This window comes from Buteo buteo, chromosome 26, assembly GCF_964188355.1.
Source record: "Buteo buteo chromosome 26, bButBut1.hap1.1, whole genome shotgun sequence".
NCBI lineage: Eukaryota > Metazoa > Chordata > Aves > Accipitriformes > Accipitridae > Buteo > Buteo buteo.
In genome coordinates this window covers 17431001-17451716 of record NC_134196.1, presented here as the reverse complement: position 1 = coordinate 17451716, position 20716 = coordinate 17431001, and the positions used below count along the sequence as shown (strand labels likewise).

The window sequence follows — 20716 nt, the reverse complement described above, 5'->3', positions numbered from 1 at the left end:
CCTCCAAAGAAAGCAACAGGCCTGCCTGCCAGTTTCCCGGCAATTGCAGTTGGTATTTGAACAAGCTTTCTCCTTCTGAATACAAAAGAACAATTAACTTGAAATCTAGAAGTGAGACTAGAGTAAGGGGGTATATACCCACTACAATCTATTGCAAAGCCATCTGCAAGGTTCCACATGAGATGATTGTTTTGTACAGAACAAAAAATAAATAAACAAAAAAGCACACGCAGCATTCACTTCACCTCCAGACTTCTAAGTGAAAAGATGTATGTAACCTGGGATGCAGTGAACTATCTAAGGGAAATCGGGCCTGATAATCAACCTCTTTCATGTTTGTCTTACAAAAGCAAGGCTTATCTTTCTATTTGTTTGACAGACCCCAATTAGAATGAGTCCCGATTTTAACATTAGTTCTGCAGAACAAAACTCCAGGTAGTTGGGTGTTTGTATTGCAATTCTCACTCCAGATCAGCCCTCTTCTATTTATTGAGGAGCAGGTGCTGAGAGAGAAAGCAAACTGTCTTGCCTTGTTTGGAACAACAACATCATCCTTAGCAATGATGTACCTTCATGAGTAAATTGACTCATGTGGGTAACTTCTAACTTGGCTGCATAATTATGCAAGCAACTTCATGGGATTAGTGGCATAAGTAAGTGCTCACTAGAGTAACAAAAAGGGCTTCATACATTAACATTGTTTTTCTTTCCCTTCAATGTAAGGCTCCTGTAACTTGTAATGCAACACAACAGCAAGCAAACATCAAGAAAAAAAACCAAAACAAACAGAAAACCCCAAATATGGGCTAACTTAACAGAGCATGCAGGCAGTAAAACTTCTTACTCAGAATCATCCTGGCAAGACGGCCATTCTGTAGGATGAGCTAGCATGAACTGTCCAAAGAATAACCGCAGTGTGCACTGTTGCTATCCTAGCAGGAACTCTGCTGCACACAGTGAATTTTTCCTGCTGGAAAATGTCAGTTGTATCCCAAAACATGGTGTTTTCATTTTGGTTTTTTCCTTCATGGATGTGTAAGTACTTTACCAAAAAAACCTGTACTCAGTAGTTTATCGTATTTAGTTCACATCCCACATTTCTCATGTCGTTAGAGCTTATGGGACTGTTATTTACTCACAAAAGCCTACTGAAGTGATGTTAACCTGTACACTGTAGTGCATTGCTTCTACTTCTGAAGACAAAGTCCAAATAAAAGGCAGGAATGCCCTTCATTGCAGAGGAAAAAATACAGCTGCCACAGTGATTCCTTCTGTTGCTCCTGATGCTGTATATATTAACATCAACATCTGCTGACATTGGCAAAGAGCAACATGGAACTAGACTTACCATCAAGAAATCATGTTTTTGTGTGATAAATAGGCAGCAGCAGCTGTTTTTACAGCTGGGAGATTTCATCTAACTGCGGGACCAGACACAGTCACTTCTTGGACATTCCAGATTGTCTTGAACAGTGCTAGAATGAACAGAGAACAGAAAGAAATGCTGAAATTGCAACTTTTCTTATGGTAAGTTGCAGTAGTATTGGCATTCTTCTGAGTCTTCTTCCACGTGCTGCCCAATTCTTTTTTTGTGTGCTGTACTATGAGAATGTCTTCAAGGCACCTTGATAAAGGACATGCTCAGGACTACACTTCTCTCAGATTCTGTGCTTGACTGCTTCCTCTGTGTTCCCGACCAGTTAAGTTCTCAAGGTTATACCCCAGCTTCATCCCACTGGCCCAGAATAGGAGAACCACAAATTACAGTAACTTTTCTGGGTATGACGGGAACAGGCAGCCCCACGCTCACCGTGCAGCTCATCTCCACACATTTTCTTGACACGCTTTTCTGACTGCAGCACCATGAGCGCTTGGAAAGCCTCTCCTGCTTGTTTTGCCTGCCAACAAACCACTTCAAAGACTTCAGCCCTCTGTTGTCTGCTCACATGCTACCCCACGGGATGGCCACGTGCTTGTACCTGTAATGCACTCACAGAAGAGGATCGAGAGGGCTGTGAAAGTGGTACCAGCTGCAGGTGAAATGACTTATGTAAGGGATTTTTCTATTTGGAGAAGATCATAAAACAATAATATTTTGGGCTACCAATAAAAAGACAGTTTTGTGATAAAATAGGAAGTTTTAGGCTCCCTTCCTCCCTCCAAACAGTGAGCAGCAGCCTCTAGACAGGAGCATGGAATAGTCCTGACCAGAGTCAGCATTGCATCACATGGACCTGGTCTAAAATAGCTCTAACAAAATCCCAGCCTCAGAGGAGAAAGCAGCAGCAGCAGCAAAGATAAATCCTGTGATTATAACCAGAGTGAGGTTGTAAAGTCAGTATCTCTCTTCAGGAAAGTGACCATTAAGACTATGGCTTCAGTTTCTGTCCTGGGGCCTTTTCAAGCTGGTTAGGTCATTGTTTTAGAAGTTTGAGGTTTATTCAGGAAGAGATCAATTCACGAATGGATCATATATTTTAGCTGATCAAGAGAATAAGTGGCACATGGCTATGTCTGTTAGTGTGTGAGCCCATGTCCGTAGAAGCCCCGTCGACAGCTTCACCAAGATTACCTTCTCACAAGGCCATTCTTCAATGACCTTCAGACGGTTCAAAATACACAGCCTATCTTAATGCCACTATCCAGGAGAGGATGTTTGTCCCAGCTAGTGTTGCATGGTCTGAGAGCTGTCTTTCTCAGGGACGAATCGTCTAGGGTGAAAGTGGTTTTCGTCTTAATGAGGGCAGAGCAAAAGTGTGATGCTGCACAGACTCTCCCTCTCGTGGGGAGGGAGGTCCATATTGGTGTCTGGGTCCAGACCATGACATTCCCTTTCTCTTGCAGTGTGAAGTGTTGAGGCACACAGAGCAATGCAGAAAGCACAAAACACCAAGTTACCGTTACCAAGTTGGAAACTGTATCTGCACCCTATCAGCATGGTCATCTTCTTTCTCACTGTCCCATGCCAAGAGAGAGCCTCCCCAATTTGACCACTGCTTTGGCTAGAGAAAACCCACACAATTCTAATCCTCATCGCAGTGGCACAGGGAGATGTGCATGAAGGGCGGGAATGGGAAGGGTGCTACATAGACAAGCAAGGGGAATCCAGGGATAGCCACACACTTGTGACTAAGACACAGTGGCTTAGGGAAATGCACAGTTCTGGGGCATGAAGGTCCTAGCAAGAAAGACCGCAGAAGTCCCAAGCCCTTCCCCTCTGCTCTGTCGAGCCCTGGGCTCCCCAGTGCCAGGCAGAGACGGCCATATTGGAAAGAACTCTCCCCCCAGTGCCCCTCCCACTTTCCGTTGGGCTTAGAATGTTGGTCGTTGGGCTTAGAATGTTGGTCGTTGGGCTTAGAATGTTGGTCGCTGGGCTCGGAATGTTGGTCAGTTGGAGCCCACGGCCGCCAGAGACAGCAGCACGGAGCTGTGCTGGCACGCAGGAGCGCTGGGAGGAGGCAGGATCTGACCGAGCGGCACCGAACCGGCACCGGCACCTCGCCTCCCATCCCCGCTGTCGCCGACTGGCCCGCGTCCTCGGTCCACGGCGAGGGTCCTCCTCTCCCGGGCAGGATGGGCCAGGCCAACTGCTGCTGCGGCTCCAGGTGAGCTCTCCCTGTGCCTCGGGGGCACGGCCGGGACCCGCGGTGGCAGCGGCCTTTCTCATGCCCGCCGCTCTCTGCTCTGCAGGGAGGCTCTCGCCGACGCCGAGGCGGTGCTGAGCGCGGACGTGCGGCTGACCCGGGGCCGCAAGAGGAGCGAGAGACGCCTTCTCCTCCTCCAGGAGGAACTGGTGATCGCCAAGTTGCAGTAAGACCCTCAGAGCCCAGCTGCCTTTCCCCCAGCCCTGGCCCTGGCCCCAGCCCCGGGACACCCCGGCCCCAGCCCCAGGCCCCGGCCCCTTGGTGCTGGATGCGCCCATCGATGTCTGTCCCAAGGGCAGGTGGGGGACAGGGCTCGGCCCGGGGGGACCCCGAGGAGGACACCCCCAGCTCACCGCCTGCCTCTCCTCTCTGCTCTCTGCAGACGCGGCACCAGCCTGCGCCCACAGCTCCGCCTGGCCCTGGACCAGCTGTGGGTGCTGAGCAGCAGAAAGGAGGCAGCAGGGGAGGAAAAAGAGGAGGAGGAAGGCGGCGACGAGGACATCCTCATCCTCGTCTGGCCCACCGGCTCATGCGTTGTCGCCTTTGGGTGAGTCGTGGTGCCACATCCCGTGGCTGGGTGGGAGAGGTTCCCAACCGTGCCCAGAAGAGAAGGGCAAAAGTCCTGCTCTGGCAGGACACAGGGAGCCAGGGCTTGGGCAGAGTCCCTGTCCTGCCCCACGGGGCTTCTTCGTCCTGCCCCTCTGTCCTTCCCCACGGCGCAGGGCTACACAGAAACACGCCTCTGCCCACGGGCTTTGAAGCAGCGGGGCCTGACGCTGGTTCTCCTCTCTTTCTGCAGCTCCCAGGCGCTGAAGGAGCTGTGGGTGGGCACGCTGCTGGGGTAAGCCAAAGGGGGATGCTCCAGGCGCAGCCTGATGGGAGAACACAGCTCCCCAGCTGGGGAGAGGTGCCCTCGCAGCTGCCAGGAGCTCTCGGGGAGAGCTGCCTGACAGGAGAGAAGGGGCAGCTCGGGGCTCAGCCAGCTCTCTCCCTGTCCCTTCCCGGTCCACAGGACACCAGAAGGAGCAAAGCAAGCCCGGGTGACCCATCTCCCCTCCCTCAAACCCCTGGAGAAGCAGCTGAGCCGCCGCCACGCCGTGAGTGTCTCCCCAATCTGGGCTCTGTCCCCGAGCCCTGGTCCTCCAGCCGAGCAAGCGGCAGAGGCATCGCTGCTCACCTTCCTCCGCTCCTTCTCTCTTGCCCAGTGGAGGACATTCAGCGCCGGGAGCCTGGAGAGGCTGATCGAGGGCCCGGCAGAGGTGAGAACGGCTGCCTTTCGCCCACCTCTGGCTGTGCCGGCATGTGCGGCAAGTGGGGAGAGGTTGTGGGGAGGGTCTCATGGTGCCACTCGGGGAGTGGAGAGGGTTGGGGAGCCACCAGGAATGCCAGCACATCCTCACTGGTGGCACTGGGGGGAATCCTGCCATGCAGGGCAGAGAGCCCCACAGGGCACAGGGTCCCAGCTCTGCTGAGCTCAGGCTGCTGGTGCCGGGCGGCAGCTCGCCGGCGGCCCTTTCTGCTGCGGGGATGCTCTCTAAGCGCAATCTCATTTTTGCAGGATCATCCCAAGCAAGGGCCACCGACAGCCCCATCTGGGAACAAGGGAGGCGGACTTTGCCGCTCACCAGGTGAGTTTTGGAAAGGAAGGCAACCTCCTGCGAATGGTTGAGCTGTGCTCACTTGTCCCTTGAGTGTCGCCATGCAGGTGCGGCACCCCAAGGCAGGACATCACCTGGACGAGCACAGACACCCGCTGGGCAGCGGCCGCTGGACGTGGTTCTGCGGGGACACGGAGCCTCTGCTGCTGCCCACGGCTTGGAGGAGGGCAGGGCGAGGGCTGGGACAGGCTGTCCCGGTGGCACGCCGGCTCTCAGGAGCCTGCGAGATGGAGCCGCTGAGCTGGAGCCGCGGTTCCAGCTGCTGGCTCCCTGCTCGTCCTCACTGCTCAGCACCGCGCTGCAGGCAGGGCAGGCTCCGGGAGCAGCGGCCTGGCAGTCTCCATTGACGGGCTCTTGCTCTGTTTTCCTTTGCAGCAGGAGGAAACAGCAGGAGGAGCAGGAGGAGGATGGGGCTGCCCTGGCCCTTTGCTCTGTGGAGGACCCCGGCCGCTGCCCAGGCGCCAGGGCAGGCGGGCTCCGGCTGTGGCAGGGCGCTTTTTGGACAGCCCCTGGCAGCCCTCTGTGGGGAGGACGGCTCCCTGCCCCGGCCCATCCAGGTAAGCCAGCCTGGCCGGGGGGTCCCCAGCCCTCCAGATGCTCCCTAGAGGCGGTGGGAGCCCTCCCTCCGGCTGCTCCACAGGGCGTCCCCAGGAGCTGCGGGGATGGTGGCTTGGGCTCTTCACCCCCAGCAAGGAGCTCGCTCTGGGGCAGTGCTCTGGCCACCGCTGTTGGAAGGCAGCTCCTCGGCCAAGCAACTGTCCTCCTGCCCCTCCTGCAGGAGCTGCTGGCTGTCCTGCGCCGGGAAGGACCGTCGACGGAGGGGATATTCCGCAGAGCCGCCGGCGGGACCGAACTTCGGGAGCTGCGGGAGGCCCTGGACCGCGGCGCACGCGTCGACCTGGGAAGCCAGCCTGCGCTCCTGCTGGCCGCCGTCTTGAAGGTGAGCGCTTCTGACCTGCGCCTGGAGGAGCTCCTGGCCGGCCTGGAAACTTCAAAGGCTCACCCGGAGCCCTTGGCATTGTAGGACTTCCTCCGAAGCATCCCCGACAAGCTGCTCGTCAACAACCTCTACGAGGACTGGATGCAAGCCATGGAGAGGACCGGCAAGGAGGAGAAGCTCTCCGAGCTGAAAGCGTAAGTGCAGGCAGCAGCCCGCCTGTTGAGCAGGGACGGGTAGAGGCCTGGGACTTGCCTGCAAAGGGACGGTCTCCTTAAAAAGCTGCGTCTTCTGGCAGCTTGCTGTTGCTGGGGTGGGCTTAGGTTTCGGGGAAAGGGCATGGAGAGGGAGCCTTCCCTTGCCTGGGCTTGGGGGAAATCAGGAGCTGGGAAGGAACGCCGTGCTTCCTTCCTGAGCTGCAGGAGCACCGACCGCTGGCTGAGAGCACCTGGGAAGCTGCACAACTCAGCTGCTGGCTCCCCCCTGCCTTGGGCAAGCCTGGGGGATGGCTGTGGGCAACATCTGCTCTATTAACGTTGAGTTCCCGTTCCCTCAGGGTGGCCAAGAAGTTGCCTGCAGCCAACCTCCTCCTCCTCAAGCGGCTACTCTCGCTGCTCCAGCACATCGGCCACAGCGCAGCCACCAGCAGGATGACCACCAGCAACCTGGCCATCTGCCTTGGGCCAAACCTGCTGAGCCCACCCAACGAGGACCTGCTCCCGCTCCAGGCCATGCTGGAGGTGACCGAGAAGGTGCGCTGTGTTGGCAAGCCGGCTGCAGCCTTGCCGGCCCATCCGAGCTTGGCTGCTCAGAGGTCCCTGGCTGCCTCCTCCCTTGAGCAAATGCCGGTGGGGTGGCTGCCTGCAAAGGCAGCCCCGCAGCCACAGCCGTCTGTGCAGAGGCAAGGGTCGGGAGTGGGAAAGGCTGCTTGGGACAACTTCAGGCAGCTGGGTTGAGACCAAGGCTTTGATTTGTGCAGGTGAACACGCTGGTGGAGTTTATGATTGAAAATTGCGGCGACATTGTTGGGGAGGAGGTGGCTGGCCGCTCCTGTCCATCAGCCGGCGAGTCGCCAGCCCCCATGGACGGAGCCACAGGTATGAGGAGGAACTGAGGGCTGTCCCAGGCTGGGGCTCGGGATACCAGAAACCTCAACGTCAAGAAGAAAAACGGTGTAGGGCTTGGGGTGGGTTTTGCTTTAGGCGTGCCTTACTTCCAAGGCGTCACTGCTGCACATGGTTTTGCTTTCTAGACCTGCCTTTGGAAGAGCAAAGTGGCCCTGCAGGCAGAGGAGACCAGGGCCACCAGGCAGAAGCCATTCTGCATGCATCCCCCTCTCTGGACATCCTCAAAGGAGCTGGGGGAGACACGGTGGCAGAGTCCAAAACGACAGAGGTACGTCAGCTCTGCTCCACAAGCACCGTGACAGCGTCTCTCAGGTAGGAGGGTAGTTTCTGAGGAGGCCAAGTAGCTGCTGGGCCTCCTCCGGCCAGCCGATGGCTTGTGTGTTTGGGGTTGTTCCTCCTCCTCCCCACCGGAATCGTACATTGTACAGAAAACTGGGAAGGTCCTTTCTCAAATGCATTAGGCATGTGCTTAATCCATCCAAATACCTACAAAAAGACAGCGGGGAGTAGCTGTCAACTTGAGAGGGCTTTTGCTCAGATCCTACTTCATCACAGTTTCATCAAGTGTGTTTTGGGGCGGGTGGACTGTGCAAAATGTGGATGATGCAAAGCAGCATCTTCCCCAGAGAGCTAAGGTGGCAATCTGGCAAGCAGTCCCTTACTACTCCAGGCCGTCCCTTGCCACCCCTTAACTCCAACATTTCTGGTTTAGGCACCTCCAGCTTTGCCTCCAGCCACCCTCGAGAGCACGGCAGAGCCCCTGCTACGTCCGCAACAACTGGGCAGCCTTTCAGAGGAAAGAAGGTAAAACGAGTCACTTTGGGTTAAAATCAGAACTGTCTCCACTGCATCATGGCCTTACCTATCTAAGCACACTGTGGGATGGAAAGGTTTGCAGGCTCTCCCCAGGACAAGGAAAAGAGAAGAAACCGACGGAGGAAAGAGGCCTGGGGAGAGGAGAGTGAAAGCTGTGCCGAAAACAAGAGGAGGAAGAGAGAAAACAGATTGGGGGATCGCAAACGGAAAAGATGCAGGAAGGTCCGGCAGGTCAAGAAGCCCAGGTGTGTACCAGGCTCTGCTGCCCATCCAACTCTCAGCACTGCTCTAAGTCAGGCCAACCCGCTGGCAAGGCACGGCGAGGGATGGTGCTGCGCAGGGTCTGGCAAGAACCCCGTGGCCGCTCCCCAGGGGCTCCCCATCGAGCCCTGCTGCGTGGCACAGGGGCCCTGTGCATCTCTGCGCGCGCACAGCTCTCTAAGGGCATTCCCCGTGGGGGTAAGGCGCCAGAGCCCTCCCCTCGGCAATGCCAGCCGTAGCTCGCTCTCTTCTGGGCTATGAGCAATTCCTCGTCAACGGTGTTCCCCAGAGAGAGGGCAACCAAACCCTGCCTCTTCCTGCCGCTGTGCATTCAGCAGCGCTCTCTGACTCTGTCCTTGTAGGTGCCGTTTTCCTGTTACTGGCTGAACCCCTGTGAGCCCTGGGCCCGCCCCCCACCGCAGTTAATGTTCTCAATAAAACGGTTTTTCTCTCTTCTGACTGTGTCCGCCATCGGCTGTTCTGGAGCGGGCAGCTGCTGTTTGAGGATGACCCCTCGGGGAGGAGTTTGGGATTGTGCCTTGTCCCAGCATCCTTGCCGGCGCGCATGAGGGCTGGGTTCAGGTGCTTTAGGAGTGAAAGCAAGGTACAGAGTTGCACAGGAGGGTGGAGGTTGGAAGGGAGCTGTGGAGGTCGTCCAAGCCCTCTGCTCAAGCAGGCTCCCTTAGAGCAGGTTGCCCAGGACCACGTCCTGGTGCGTTTGGGCTACCTTGGAGGAGCAGCCCCATGAGCTCCGAGCGAGGGCAAGATGTAGGCAGACATGGTGGCCAGGAAGGGCTGAAGGTCCGTATGCAGCCACCGTCACCTGCAGCTTGCTGCTCCCTGCGGCCATCACCCTTGCACAGCGAGTGCCGGGCAGTTTCTGCAGAATCCCCTCGCTCATGGCAACGGTATAAACCCAACCGCCGTGCTGGGCGGTAGGAATGCGTCAGCTCGCCCCAAAAAGCTTTGGAAGGGGCTCCAACAGCAGCCGGACTGCTGAGGCTTTTGTGCGCCCCGGTGTGATACAGGGGATGCCTGCACCCTGAGGGAGGAGGAAGGATGAGCACTCTCCCTGTCCGTCCGTCCGTGGGTAGGTAACTCTTTTGCTCACAGGTTGTGGTGGTTTAAGCCTGGCCGGTGGCTGAGCACCACACAGCCGCTCGCTCCCTGCCCCCCAGGGGGATGGCGGGGGAGAATCGGAAGGGTGAGAGCCCCGACCGTATCGCCACAGCAGGCTTCGCCCTCCCGGTGTCCCAACACGCTGGGACCCCCCACAGCACTGCCCAGTGACACACTGGGGGGAGTAGGGGGCACTGGGGGGAACCGAGGGGGTCACAGGAGGTTACAGGTGTGTGGGCAGGGGGCGGAAGGGGGGCACTGGGGGACGAGTGGGGAATGGCGGGGGGACCTTAAAGGGTCAGCAGCGGCACAGGGGCCGAGCAGAGGGACGGAGAGTAGCATCTGGCTGGCCCATCGGACCCCTGCCCGTTAACCCAGGCCCCACTGGTGCTGTTCCTCACCCCCAGCGAGCCTCCGCACATCTGCAGGGGGCAGGGGCAGCTCCACACAGGGAGGCCACCAGCAGAGACGTGGTTTTGTCCCTTGGGCCGCTGTGCACGCTGGCCCGGCTGCGAGCCCACGTGAGCCTCAGCCCCCTGTCCCGGGGGCCCCACCACACGCGCGTGACCCAAACGGAACGCTCTGCAAAGTTCGCTCAAAGGAAGCACGTGCTTCCGCCTTGCCCAGTCCTTCCTAAAGGTGTTCCTTGGTAAAGGTGAGGATGTAAGCGGGAACGGAGCCCCTTTCTGGGTTGAACAGCAGGCTGAGGGGGGCTCCTGCTGTGGCAGGGGCACCGGCAAGGGCCAAGCTGGCCAGTCTTCCTTCGTCCCGGTCTTCAGAGGTGGCAACCTCCTGCGTGCTCTGGGCTGGCACAGCCTTGCCCGTGACCCAGGGGAAGTTTCCCTCTCCCCGAGTCCAGAGTCCTGCCCCATACACGGCACCCTGGGGCAAAGGGCAGAGGAACCAAGAGGTTCCCCTCCTTCGCAGGGTCCCCAGCGTCAGCTGTAGCATCGCGCCTATCCTTTGTAGTGCCCAGAGCCTCCTGTTTCGGGCCGAAATCCTCGGTTTTCGGGTCCAAACCCGCCTTTGATGACCCCCAGCCTTTCCTCAGGGCCCACAGCTCCATGCTGAGGCTCTCAGCCCTAAAGGTGGAGTTCGTTGCCTGGCAACCTCCACCCAGCAGTCCCTGGGGAGTCAGTGGGCCCAGGACAGCCAATCGCATTTGAGGAGGCGGGGGCAAGGCATGTGATCGATAGGTAACCCACCAGTCAAGCTTCGAGGCCTGCAGGAGAGGTGGCAAGAGGGGAAAAAGCCGGGCTCCCTGCCGGGTGTGTGTGGGGGGGGGGGTGTTGGTTGGAGGCGGGGCATGCCCGCTCCACCAATCACAGCTGGCAAGAGCAAAGCAGAGATGACTGATGAGCCGCCTGACCCATCACTGGATGGGAGGAGCGATCTCATGCAGCCAATCGGAGGAAACATCGCCTCAGGGAAGGGCGGGCCCCAAAGCAGGGCACAGTGGCAGCCGAGGGGAGCGATCCTCCGAGGCAGCACCGCCTGAAGGGAGGAGACTGGCAGCCCTCCCCAGCTGTGCTGACCCATGGGAGAAGAAGGTGGGGCCTTCTCCTGGGGCCAGGAGTTTCCTCTAGGCACCTGCAGTGCCGAGGGCTCCGGCAGTCCTGGGAGCTGAGTGTGCCAGGCGCAGGGCAAGCGGCTGAGCTGGGCGTTCTCCAGCGGCAGGCATTTGGACGAGGGGGGCTCGGCGGGAACCCGTCTTGCCCTCCCGCTTCTTCTTGTGCTTCTTGAAGTGGAAGCACTTGTGCAAGGCTCCAGGAGGAGTTCATTTGGTGCCCGCCCTTGCTAATTGCAGGTGGGTGGTCTGCAGCGGGCAGGGAATGGGACAGGACTGCTCGCAGGAATGCCGTGGGAGGGGAGGTCCGTCGCTCAGGGAGACAAGGATGAAGGGTGGGCATTGAGGGTTGTGGTGCTTCTCTTCCCAGGTCACCATTACGCGTGAGGAAGCTCTGCTTCCCTGGCAGTGGCCGAACATCTGCCTGCCCTCGGGAAGCCAAAGGCAGAAATCAAGCAAGAGTCGGGATGGAGTTGCAGGAATAGTCGCCACCTGTCGACCCCAGCTGTCGCCCCAGTTCATTCTCTGTGTGGAAAGGCAGTTCAGGGTGCCAGGAAAAGGTAATTTAAGGGATCTCCACTGCTTATCGGTTCTGCTGACTCTCATGACTTTACTGGCATTGTGGCATTTGGTGCTAATGCCAAAGCTCTTGGGGAAATCTGTGTCAGGGTATTGGCATCTCTTAGGGTTGTGATCCTGTGGTAGAGGGGAAAGCTAAAAAAATGAGACACAACTGTAAGTAAAGAAGCAACATTGAGAGGGGGGGGAAAAATACATTTTCCAAAACACTTTTGAGGTTTAGGGATTTGGTTTGAGAACTCTTGTTTTGGTGACACACTTGCTAATAAGTCCAAAAAGAGATTTATCTTTGCTTTCATTGAGATTTTGACTTGAGTGCAGTTAGTGATCTGCTGAAACCTTAAATCACTCGTGTCATCTGACCAATTCTCTGTTTTGTCTCTACTACTGAGCTGATTTTCTTTTCTCAAATGTGGCATAAAATTTGCATGTACTTCCTGGAAATTGAAAGATTTAACAGTGCTTTGTGGAGTGCTATTCAGTCGATGGGCGCATGGCACACAAGAATTTAGGGGTAAAAGTTCTTTTAGAGGTTCTGAGGGTTATGGTCCTGCTGAAAGATTAGTGAGAAATTCAGCTACACAGTTGTCAGGACTCATAAAACTTGCCAAGACTGCAAATATGTGATGTCTGGGCTTTGGTGTTGACTAAGCACAGTGCAAACACAGGTGGATACAAAAGCTGGAAACAAGAGCTTAGGCATAAAAGAACCAAACCAAACCAAAACCCAAGATGATGGAAGAGAGAAAAATGTCCTGCCAAAAATACTCCTTTAATTATTCACCGACAGAAAAGACAACTTCCAGAAGAGATTGTCTTCCTGGATGCAACTGTGAGAAGAAACCTAATTACTGAACCAAAATAGTACACATATTGTAGGATGATAATAATGCATTAAGTATAAAATAAATAAAAAGGCAGAAGAAGCCATGCTGTATTTCCTTCAGATTGTGGATTGCCTCTCTTCCAAAGATACTAGATGTTTATCTGCCCAGTACTAACAGCACTTTAATATTATTTGCTGTTTGTAAATGAAGTATTTGAATTGGAAGTAAAGGCTTAAGATTATGAAGCTTTTCACTGCCAACAAAATGTCTAGGTGCTGAAGGAGCTGGCTGCTTGCTGGTCCCAGGGTGCAGGTAAAGCTACTTTCTGATTATCAGAGATGAATCAGAATCTCGGACATTGCCTGACTCTTCATCATCTCGGTATCGTGCTGAATATCAGTAGCAGGCAGGGAAGGGGGTTCTTGTGTCCCTGTCTGAGATGCCAAATTGTGATTTCTGCTCTCTGTCCCAGGTACGTGCCTGTGCAGGCAGCTAGATGGGAGCTTTCCCTCTGCAGAGCACGGCTCTCTGCGGTTTGCAGAGAATAATGTTTTCTACAGCCTTGTTTTCAGCTTTAGGCAGGTCTGGCTTCATTTTTCGGGGGAGGCAAGAAGGCTTGCCTTCTGGGAGTGTGTTTCACCACTGTCCCATTTTTGCTGAGGTCCATGAGTGTCCCTAGTTGTGAGTAAAGGAGCCCTGGTGGGACTGTGGGCTGGAGATGTGCTGCTTTTTGCCCCTTCTGCCCCTCCTCTGAAGATCTGATAGCAGAAGTGTCTTTGAGACAGGTTTTTTGACCTGCTTCAATGCAGTAATGGATTACTGAGAAGCAGCAGTACCAGGGAGTATGAATGCAATTTTCTCTTGCATGATTTGGCTGAAGATCAGAAATGTGCTTCACTGAATAGGAACATTGTTGATTAAAATGGCATGACTGTTGATGCCATATTACAGCGGTATCTTGCAGTGTTGGAAGCTCAAATCTATCTTTTCGTGTTAACTTAAAGCTTAAACTCTGAGAAGACTGTAGGAATTTAAAAATCACCCTCTGCAACCTATGCAGACCTTGAGGTATGAGCCAGACTGAGAGGAGTGAAGAAAATGTGTTCATGCTTTTTTATCCAGCTGAAAGAGCTCTGTATAGCTTTAAATGCTGTTGCATCTCATTTTTAGTTGAATATAAGCAGATGGTAATAGATTAGGTGTCAGATATCTTGTGAGGGCAACTACCTGGCAATGACATATTATTAACAGTAGTTTAAATGATTGCACTTGTTTCAGAACAAAAAGTGGAGTTCTGTCTATTTTTAATCTGAGTTTCTGAACTATCTGATTGGAACTTAGTACTGGGGAGGCCTTCAATACAATTTTTTTTATGACGATCACTAGAGTGTGATGGTTGTCGGTTATTTTTAGGTGGTGTGGTCAAATCAGAGGTGTTGAAAGCTTACCCCTCATCTAATTGGGGTGGGTTTTGTTTGTTTTCGGTGCTTATTTCTTTTGGAAAAGCTGAAGATTAAAATCTCTCTGTATATACCCATGCACCCCTTCTCCATGGTGTTTACATAAATGTTTAGGCTGTTTTCCAGGCTGTTTCCTTCGTGCAAGACTGGTTGGAATCACCTTAAAACACCCTTTTACCCAGCACCTGCGAGGGAGGACCACAGTGTTTGGGGACCTCGGTGGTCCCAGTGCCTGAGGATGGTGTGTGCACACACACACACATTTGTCTGGGGTGTTCCTGCAGCTCCCTGGGACTGGGCTGTAGCCAGGGCCAGGGTTTGTGAAACCCCTTGTCTGAAGATTTCTTGGGACCACAGCACCCACAAGGGCAGGAGCAGAGGGACAGGGAAGAGAAGCATTTAGCAATATTTAGCAGGGGCTCTCACCAAACCAGGCTGATCCACTCTCCAGCTTCTCCCTTAACTTGGGGGGAATCTGCTACCACAGATGTTTCTGGCGTTTGCCGCATCGGGAGGATTGTCAGTGGGCTGCACTGGGAGCAGGTTATGGGAAATAAGAGCCTGTAATGGTCAGACTACAATGCTGGGAGATTTTTACAGTAATGCCCGTGCTGCAAGAATCCAAAGGTCAGAGAGGAAAATTGCAATACCAACTTCAATTAGTGACTAAGAAAGGGAATGACTTTCATGATGTGTCAGACTGTGCCTCTAAGCCCTATGAGAAGCTGCCACCCTTCTCCGATGACAGGTAGCATCGTGGCAGTGGCTACTGCTGGGCCAGGAGCAGCAGGCAGATGCTGCGCAATAAAATGAGAGCAGAGAGCAGGCAGGCTTGGTCTGTGAAGGATCTGCTATCCCATAATTCATTCCCTGCCCTTATTCACCGGAGGCTGAATGTGAGGATCTTTGTTCACTGGGGTTTTTTTGTTTTGGTTTTGTGGTTTGTGTTTTTTTTTTTTTTCCTCTTTCTTTTGGTTTGGTTTGTGGTTTGTGTTTTTTTTTAGGGGAGTTTAGGAGAACTGACTATGGGCAGCAGAGAAGATCTGGTGATTCAAAGGATCTTTTTTCAGTTGTTCATGCTAGAAAGTTCTTGGGGTTTTTTGTTTTGTTTTTTTGTTTGCTTCTTCCTGCTGCCACTGAACACCTCTGGGATCCATTACATTTTACGGGGATTGTTGCTTTGGAAGATGGCAGGAGGTCCTGTGGCCCTTTCTGCCAGCCAGCCCTGCAGGAGCAGGGAAGCTCTGCTGGGAGGAGGCCAAGGAAGGGTGTCAACAGCTGCTGTAGAAATCCAGACGAGCAGTTCAGGTACATAGGAGGGATCAGGGGTACAGTCCAAAGGAGCCACGCAGGGATGTGCTTGAATGATGACTGTTCCCTCCCACCCCAGTGCTATGAAGGACATTTGTGCCCAGGTCTTGTACCAAGGGACTGTCATACCCTCGTGTACGGGGACCCCTCGTACACGCACCCTGGCACGATTAACTTTGCACAATCTTGGCCCCCTTCCCTGTCTTCAGGGGAACCCGAACTAGTAAAACGTTTTTGGCTTGTTTTTCTTCCTTGCATGGTGAGGATGGACCATGGCAGCATGATGTCCTTACAGTGTCACTTGGTGGGGAGACTTGGACTTGTCCTCTACAGGCTGGACACTAACTGTCCAAATGACTTCCTAGAGCTGGCTGCAACAAAGAAATGCAGTGTCATGCTAAGGAGGAAATGACAGCTGGATAGCTCCCTCCCAGAAGCTATAGCAAAAGAAGAGAATGAGAAAAATGAGGGATAATTGTTCCTGACAATGGTGTCTTTTAAAATCAAAATAGAGATATTTTTTTTTCCTTCAAAATAGAGATTTTTTTTTTTCCTTCAAAATAGAGATTTTTTTTCCTTCAAAATAGAGATTTTTTTTCCTTCAAAATAGAGAATTTTTTTCCCTTCAAAATAGAGATTATTTTTTCCCTTCAAAATAGAGAATTTTTTTCCCTTCAAAATAGAGAATTTTTTTCCCTTCAAAATAGAGAATTTTTTTCCCTTCAAAATAGAGAATTTTTTTTCCTTCAAAATAGAGATTATTTTTTTTTCCTTCAAAATAGAGATTATTTTTTTTCCTTCAAAATAGAGATAATTTTTTTTTTCCTTCAAAATAGAGATAATTTTTTTTTTCCTTCAAAATAGAGATAATTTTTTTTTTCCTTCAAAATAGAGATAATTTTTTTTTCCTTCAAAATAGAGATAATTTTTTTTTTCCTTCAAAATAGAGATAATTTTTTTTTCCTTCAAAATAGAGATAATTTTTTTTTTCCTTCAAAATAGAGATAATTTTTTTTTTCCTTCAAAATAGAGATTTTTTTTCTTCCTTCAAAATTTCTCAGGAAGTTTTTGGTGATGTTGGACTCTCCAGTGCAGAATGATCTGAACACCGCTGCAGTGTCCTGATGACAGGACTTTTCCAAGCACTCATCTTTAGAAATAGTCTATGGAAAGATGTCCATGTCCTGGGCATGAGATTTAAAAAAAAACCAAAACAACCAACCAAATTAAGAAAATAAAATTTGAGCGGAAAGTCCTCCTTTCTCCCCAGTGCAATAATTCTTCATGGCACTTGGAATCATGCTCAAAAATGTTGAATCTCTTCCCCTTAAGTTTGAAAGACGGAAGAAAGATTTGAAAATAAACATGGAAGAACACCTGGTCTGCAGGAAAGTTTTTGTGGGGAAAAAAGTTATCAAAAGCAGCTTGGTGATGTGATTTTTTTTTATTTATTTATTTTTTTTCCTATTGCCATTTAGGTCAGAGGGACTAATTTGTATGATTTTCTTAAGAATGCTTTCATGTGTAAAATTTAGATCTCATAAATCAAGACTCAAACAGGACAATAGTAAGGATGGAAATGTTTTCTTTACTGGCATACTGGGGACAGACTTTATAGTAGAGAGTGTTGCAATAGGACAAGGGGTAATGGTTTTACACTAAAAAAGGGTAGATTCAGACTAGATATAAGGAAGAAATTTTTTACAGTGAGAGTAGTGAAACACTGGCACAGGTTGCCCAGAGAGGTGGTAGATGCCCCATCCCTGGAAACTTCAAGGTCAGGTTGGACAGGGCTCTGAGCAACCTGACCTAGTTGAAGATGCCTGTGCTCATTGTGGGGGGGGGCGGGTTGGACTAGATGACATTTGAAGGCCCCTTCTAAGCCAAACTATTCTATGATTCTACGCTAACAAGTTTGGAACAATGTCATCCAGTTCTGGGCTCAGCAGAGAGGAGTGAAACATCACTGGAGTCAGGGTGCCACTTGTTTCTATTAAACATTTTGTTAGAATCTTTCTTTTCTTACTGTAGTTTTGTACAGGCATTCATCTGCCTTTTCCAGTGTTTAATATTCACATGCTGGAAGAGTAATTTAAATGGGTAATAGATACAGAGTGTAACCATTAAATCTAGTTCATAACAATGCAAACTATTGGATGGCAACAATTGCAAATATATGCCTGGCTTTGCAGGATGCCAACTCGTTGGCTTGGGACACAGAGCTCACCTTAAGTGACAATAAACATTTTATATTTAGATGTTCATTGCTGAGCCAGATGAACACAAAGAGCTGCAGCGTTTCATTTTTTTTTTTCTTTTTGTTTTATGTAGGGGCCTTATGCGGACTGACGGCAGTCCCGGAGAGAGATCCAGCCTCGCTCGAGTGGAGTACACCTGCAGCTTTTAATCAGAAACGACAGCTATAAAGCAGCACTATGTGCAATACCTCTGAGACCTGTACCCTTGCTGGTGCTCACACTTGCATGGAGGAGGAGGTGAGCAGGATGCCTAGCAATAAGAGAATGATAGCATTTGAAATTTCTGGAAGAAAAAGAGTTATTTCTGTCTGTTTTCTTCATTCCTGTCTTTTCTGCTCCTTCTAATAAGCAGTGTGGCTATGTTGTCGGAAGGATAAGCTGAGAAGTGGGTTAAATGAGAAGGTTTTCCTCTGGGGGGAAAAATCTGGAAGTGGCTTGGACCCATATTTTGTAGCTAAATGGATTGTAGCTGTAAAAACGTGCTGTAGCTAGACGATGAGTAAGGCTGTGTCACAAACTGGAAAAGTTGTGGCTGACTGAGGAAATCTGGAGGGGTTTTTGTGCTTGTGGAGTGTCTGTTTTTTAAGAGCTTCTGGAGAGCTGGATAGCTTCAAGAGTAATGTCAAGTCGTTTTGGGGTCCAAAAAAATGCTGAATTGCTGCAGGAGGAGTGTATGGGGTTTGCTGAATCTGAAATAGCTTGTGAGCACCACTGGAGGCACAGTGTTGTGGGGACACCCCCAGAGGTGCAGTGCCCTGGGCAGTGGGGTAAGGGTGTACTTGTGTGGCTGTCACCTTAGCCTGTTTGTAATTCTGTGCTTGTGTGGGAGCTGCCTGTGTCTAGGTGAACAGTACCTCAGTCACACCTTCCTTCTCATACTGTTTTAATGCTACCGTATTTTAATTTGTCTCCCATTATTAATTAATGGATTGACTCCCCTTCAAAGCAGGTTACTGCTTTTTTCCAAGTGCTGAACTGAAAATGGTGACCAAGTCCTGCATACAATGATACTTTCTGCTAGAAAGTCATTGGAATGATTCAGGCACCCACTTTGGTGCTCATCCATTAGGGGAGGACTTCACGTGTGCTGTACTTTGGGAAATGAGTGTGCATTTATTTCTCCATTTAACTGGATTTTTGTGTGAGTGAGATTTGTTAATATTGTTGTATCACTGATTTTGCTGGCTTGCCGTGGAAATCTTCCCCAAAAGAGTTAACAGCTATTTCTAAACAAGATCCTCCAGACCAGATACATCCTGAACAGCTGAGTTGACCTGGGAAGTGGTTGTAGCCTCAGATGGAGTTGCCATTACAATCACAATAACTGAGCTATCATATAATCAAATTCTCCAGCTCCCTGAATTGCTGATCTCACTTCTAAGCTTTCTGTAAGTGGAACTTCTGAGTCCTTGATGTAAGAAAAGCCTCGGCAGCTTTTAGTTATCTTTTTGGCATTTTCCATCAAAATTTCTGACTAAACTTCACAGCTTCCAGCTGCCTACTTGGCAGTAGGTTTAGGGAGCTGAGCCAGCACTAATGCCAACCCCATGGGGGTCTGCGCTTGCCCTCAGGCTGTGATGGCTGGTGTGATGCTGGTGGTGCATCTGGTGCAGAAAAGGAGCCTTCCCACAGACACAGAAATAAGGCACGAGTCAGCTGGCACGCTCAGCTCATGCTGCTGTAAATAAGCTGAAGTTTTTTGAAGGCTGGCCTCAAAGTGACAGCCTTTCCATTGTCACAGGAACTTGAAAGTCAATAGTAAAGATTGTAAAGTAACAAAAGTCCATGATAAAGATTTCATCTTTGAAGACCGCAAACAGCAACCCGCGTGAGGAGTACCTGCTCTAGCCTGAAGTTATTGAAGAGAAAAGAGAAAATGTGTTAGTTAGCATTCAGAGGGTAACAATTTTCTGATTTATATTGATTGCATGAGCTAAAACCAAGAAGTACTGAATGCTTATCTGGGAAGTACAGCAGAAAATTGAACTTAAAGGGGATTTGGAGAATGTCTGTTGGAAGAAAAAAATTCTCTTTTATCTATGCAATTTCCTGAAAATAAAAGCACCCACACTCCATATTCCTTAATCTTTTATTCCTCTTTTCATTTCTACTAGTTGTGAAAACTAGAAGACAAACTAATTTGTTATCCTTGTTTAGCCAAAATGATTTCCTAGAGGAAAGAAATATTAAGAAATGTCTAATGTGCAAAACCAGCAGGATTTCTTGCAAACTAGGACAGTGTTTATCAGGCATAGCATACACATGGCCATTTCACCCTCCCAGGGTTTAACAGAGGGCTGAGATTTACCTGAACTCAAAGTTGAATCAGGAGAAATGGATTTGCCCCAAACCAGGAAACAAGGTTTGTAGTTGTCTCAATAGATACAGTGTGATATAGCCCAGGGGAGGTGGAAAACACTGCAATGGTTTCTGCTGATGTTATATGGAAGGAAAAAGAAAAGCAAGCTGAGAGAAAACCTATCAGATAAGGGAAATATCCAGTCATGATCCTACTGTTTGCAGTAGGGTAAACTGCAGCTACTCAGAACAAACATAAATGTCAGAAACCTATGGAAGAGATGAGATCATCCAAAGGTTAGGTACAAAACCAAAGCAGCTTCAGTGTATTGACATAAGCAGTCCTCATATTGAATGTTAAAACATTTCTCTTCTATCAGCTCAGTGCTAAACAGAAGCTGTAAAATGAAATGATAAAGTGAATCAGATAGAGCAATGTATGTTTGGCTGCTTATTGCTGACAACTGGCCCTGGCAAAAGCTGAAATGGTTTTGTGGGTATCAGCAGGCTGCTGCATTCCTACAGTATTTGCAGTTAATGAGATTATTGGGTTGTTGTGTGATGTATAAAAAAAGCTAATATTCTGTCTACAATGCCAAGATGTCTGGGCAAGTCAGAGACATGGAAAGATAAGAGTGAAGTTATGGGACTCATATATTGGGATGTATATTTCAGATATTTTATCCATTTTCTCTACTACTTGCAGAGAATAGAGATGATTTATTATGAGGTCCAAAAATGCCATTAGTATGCTACATTTGAAATGCATGCCCTAATCTTATTTACCATTGTCCTGTGTGAGGAATTTTAATTATTCTCTAAGGTTTAAAGGAAAAATACCTCCTGGAAGAAAA

The 20716-nt window shown here is 50.6% G+C and overlaps 1 protein-coding gene across 1 annotated transcript; it reads left to right on the top strand.

The window, feature by feature from the left end:
• Positions 1–5760: 5760 nt before the first annotated feature.
• On the top strand, positions 5761–8840 carry LOC142044845 (T-cell activation Rho GTPase-activating protein-like; the record flags this gene model as incomplete). Its single annotated transcript, XM_075057765.1, has 6 exons — positions 5761–5859; positions 6081–6242; positions 6327–6436; positions 6796–6991; positions 7219–7336; positions 8806–8840. Coding segments are annotated over 6 exons (720 nt in total), but the record flags the coding sequence as incomplete, so codon positions are not given.
• Between the last annotated feature and the right edge of the window lie 11876 nt (positions 8841–20716).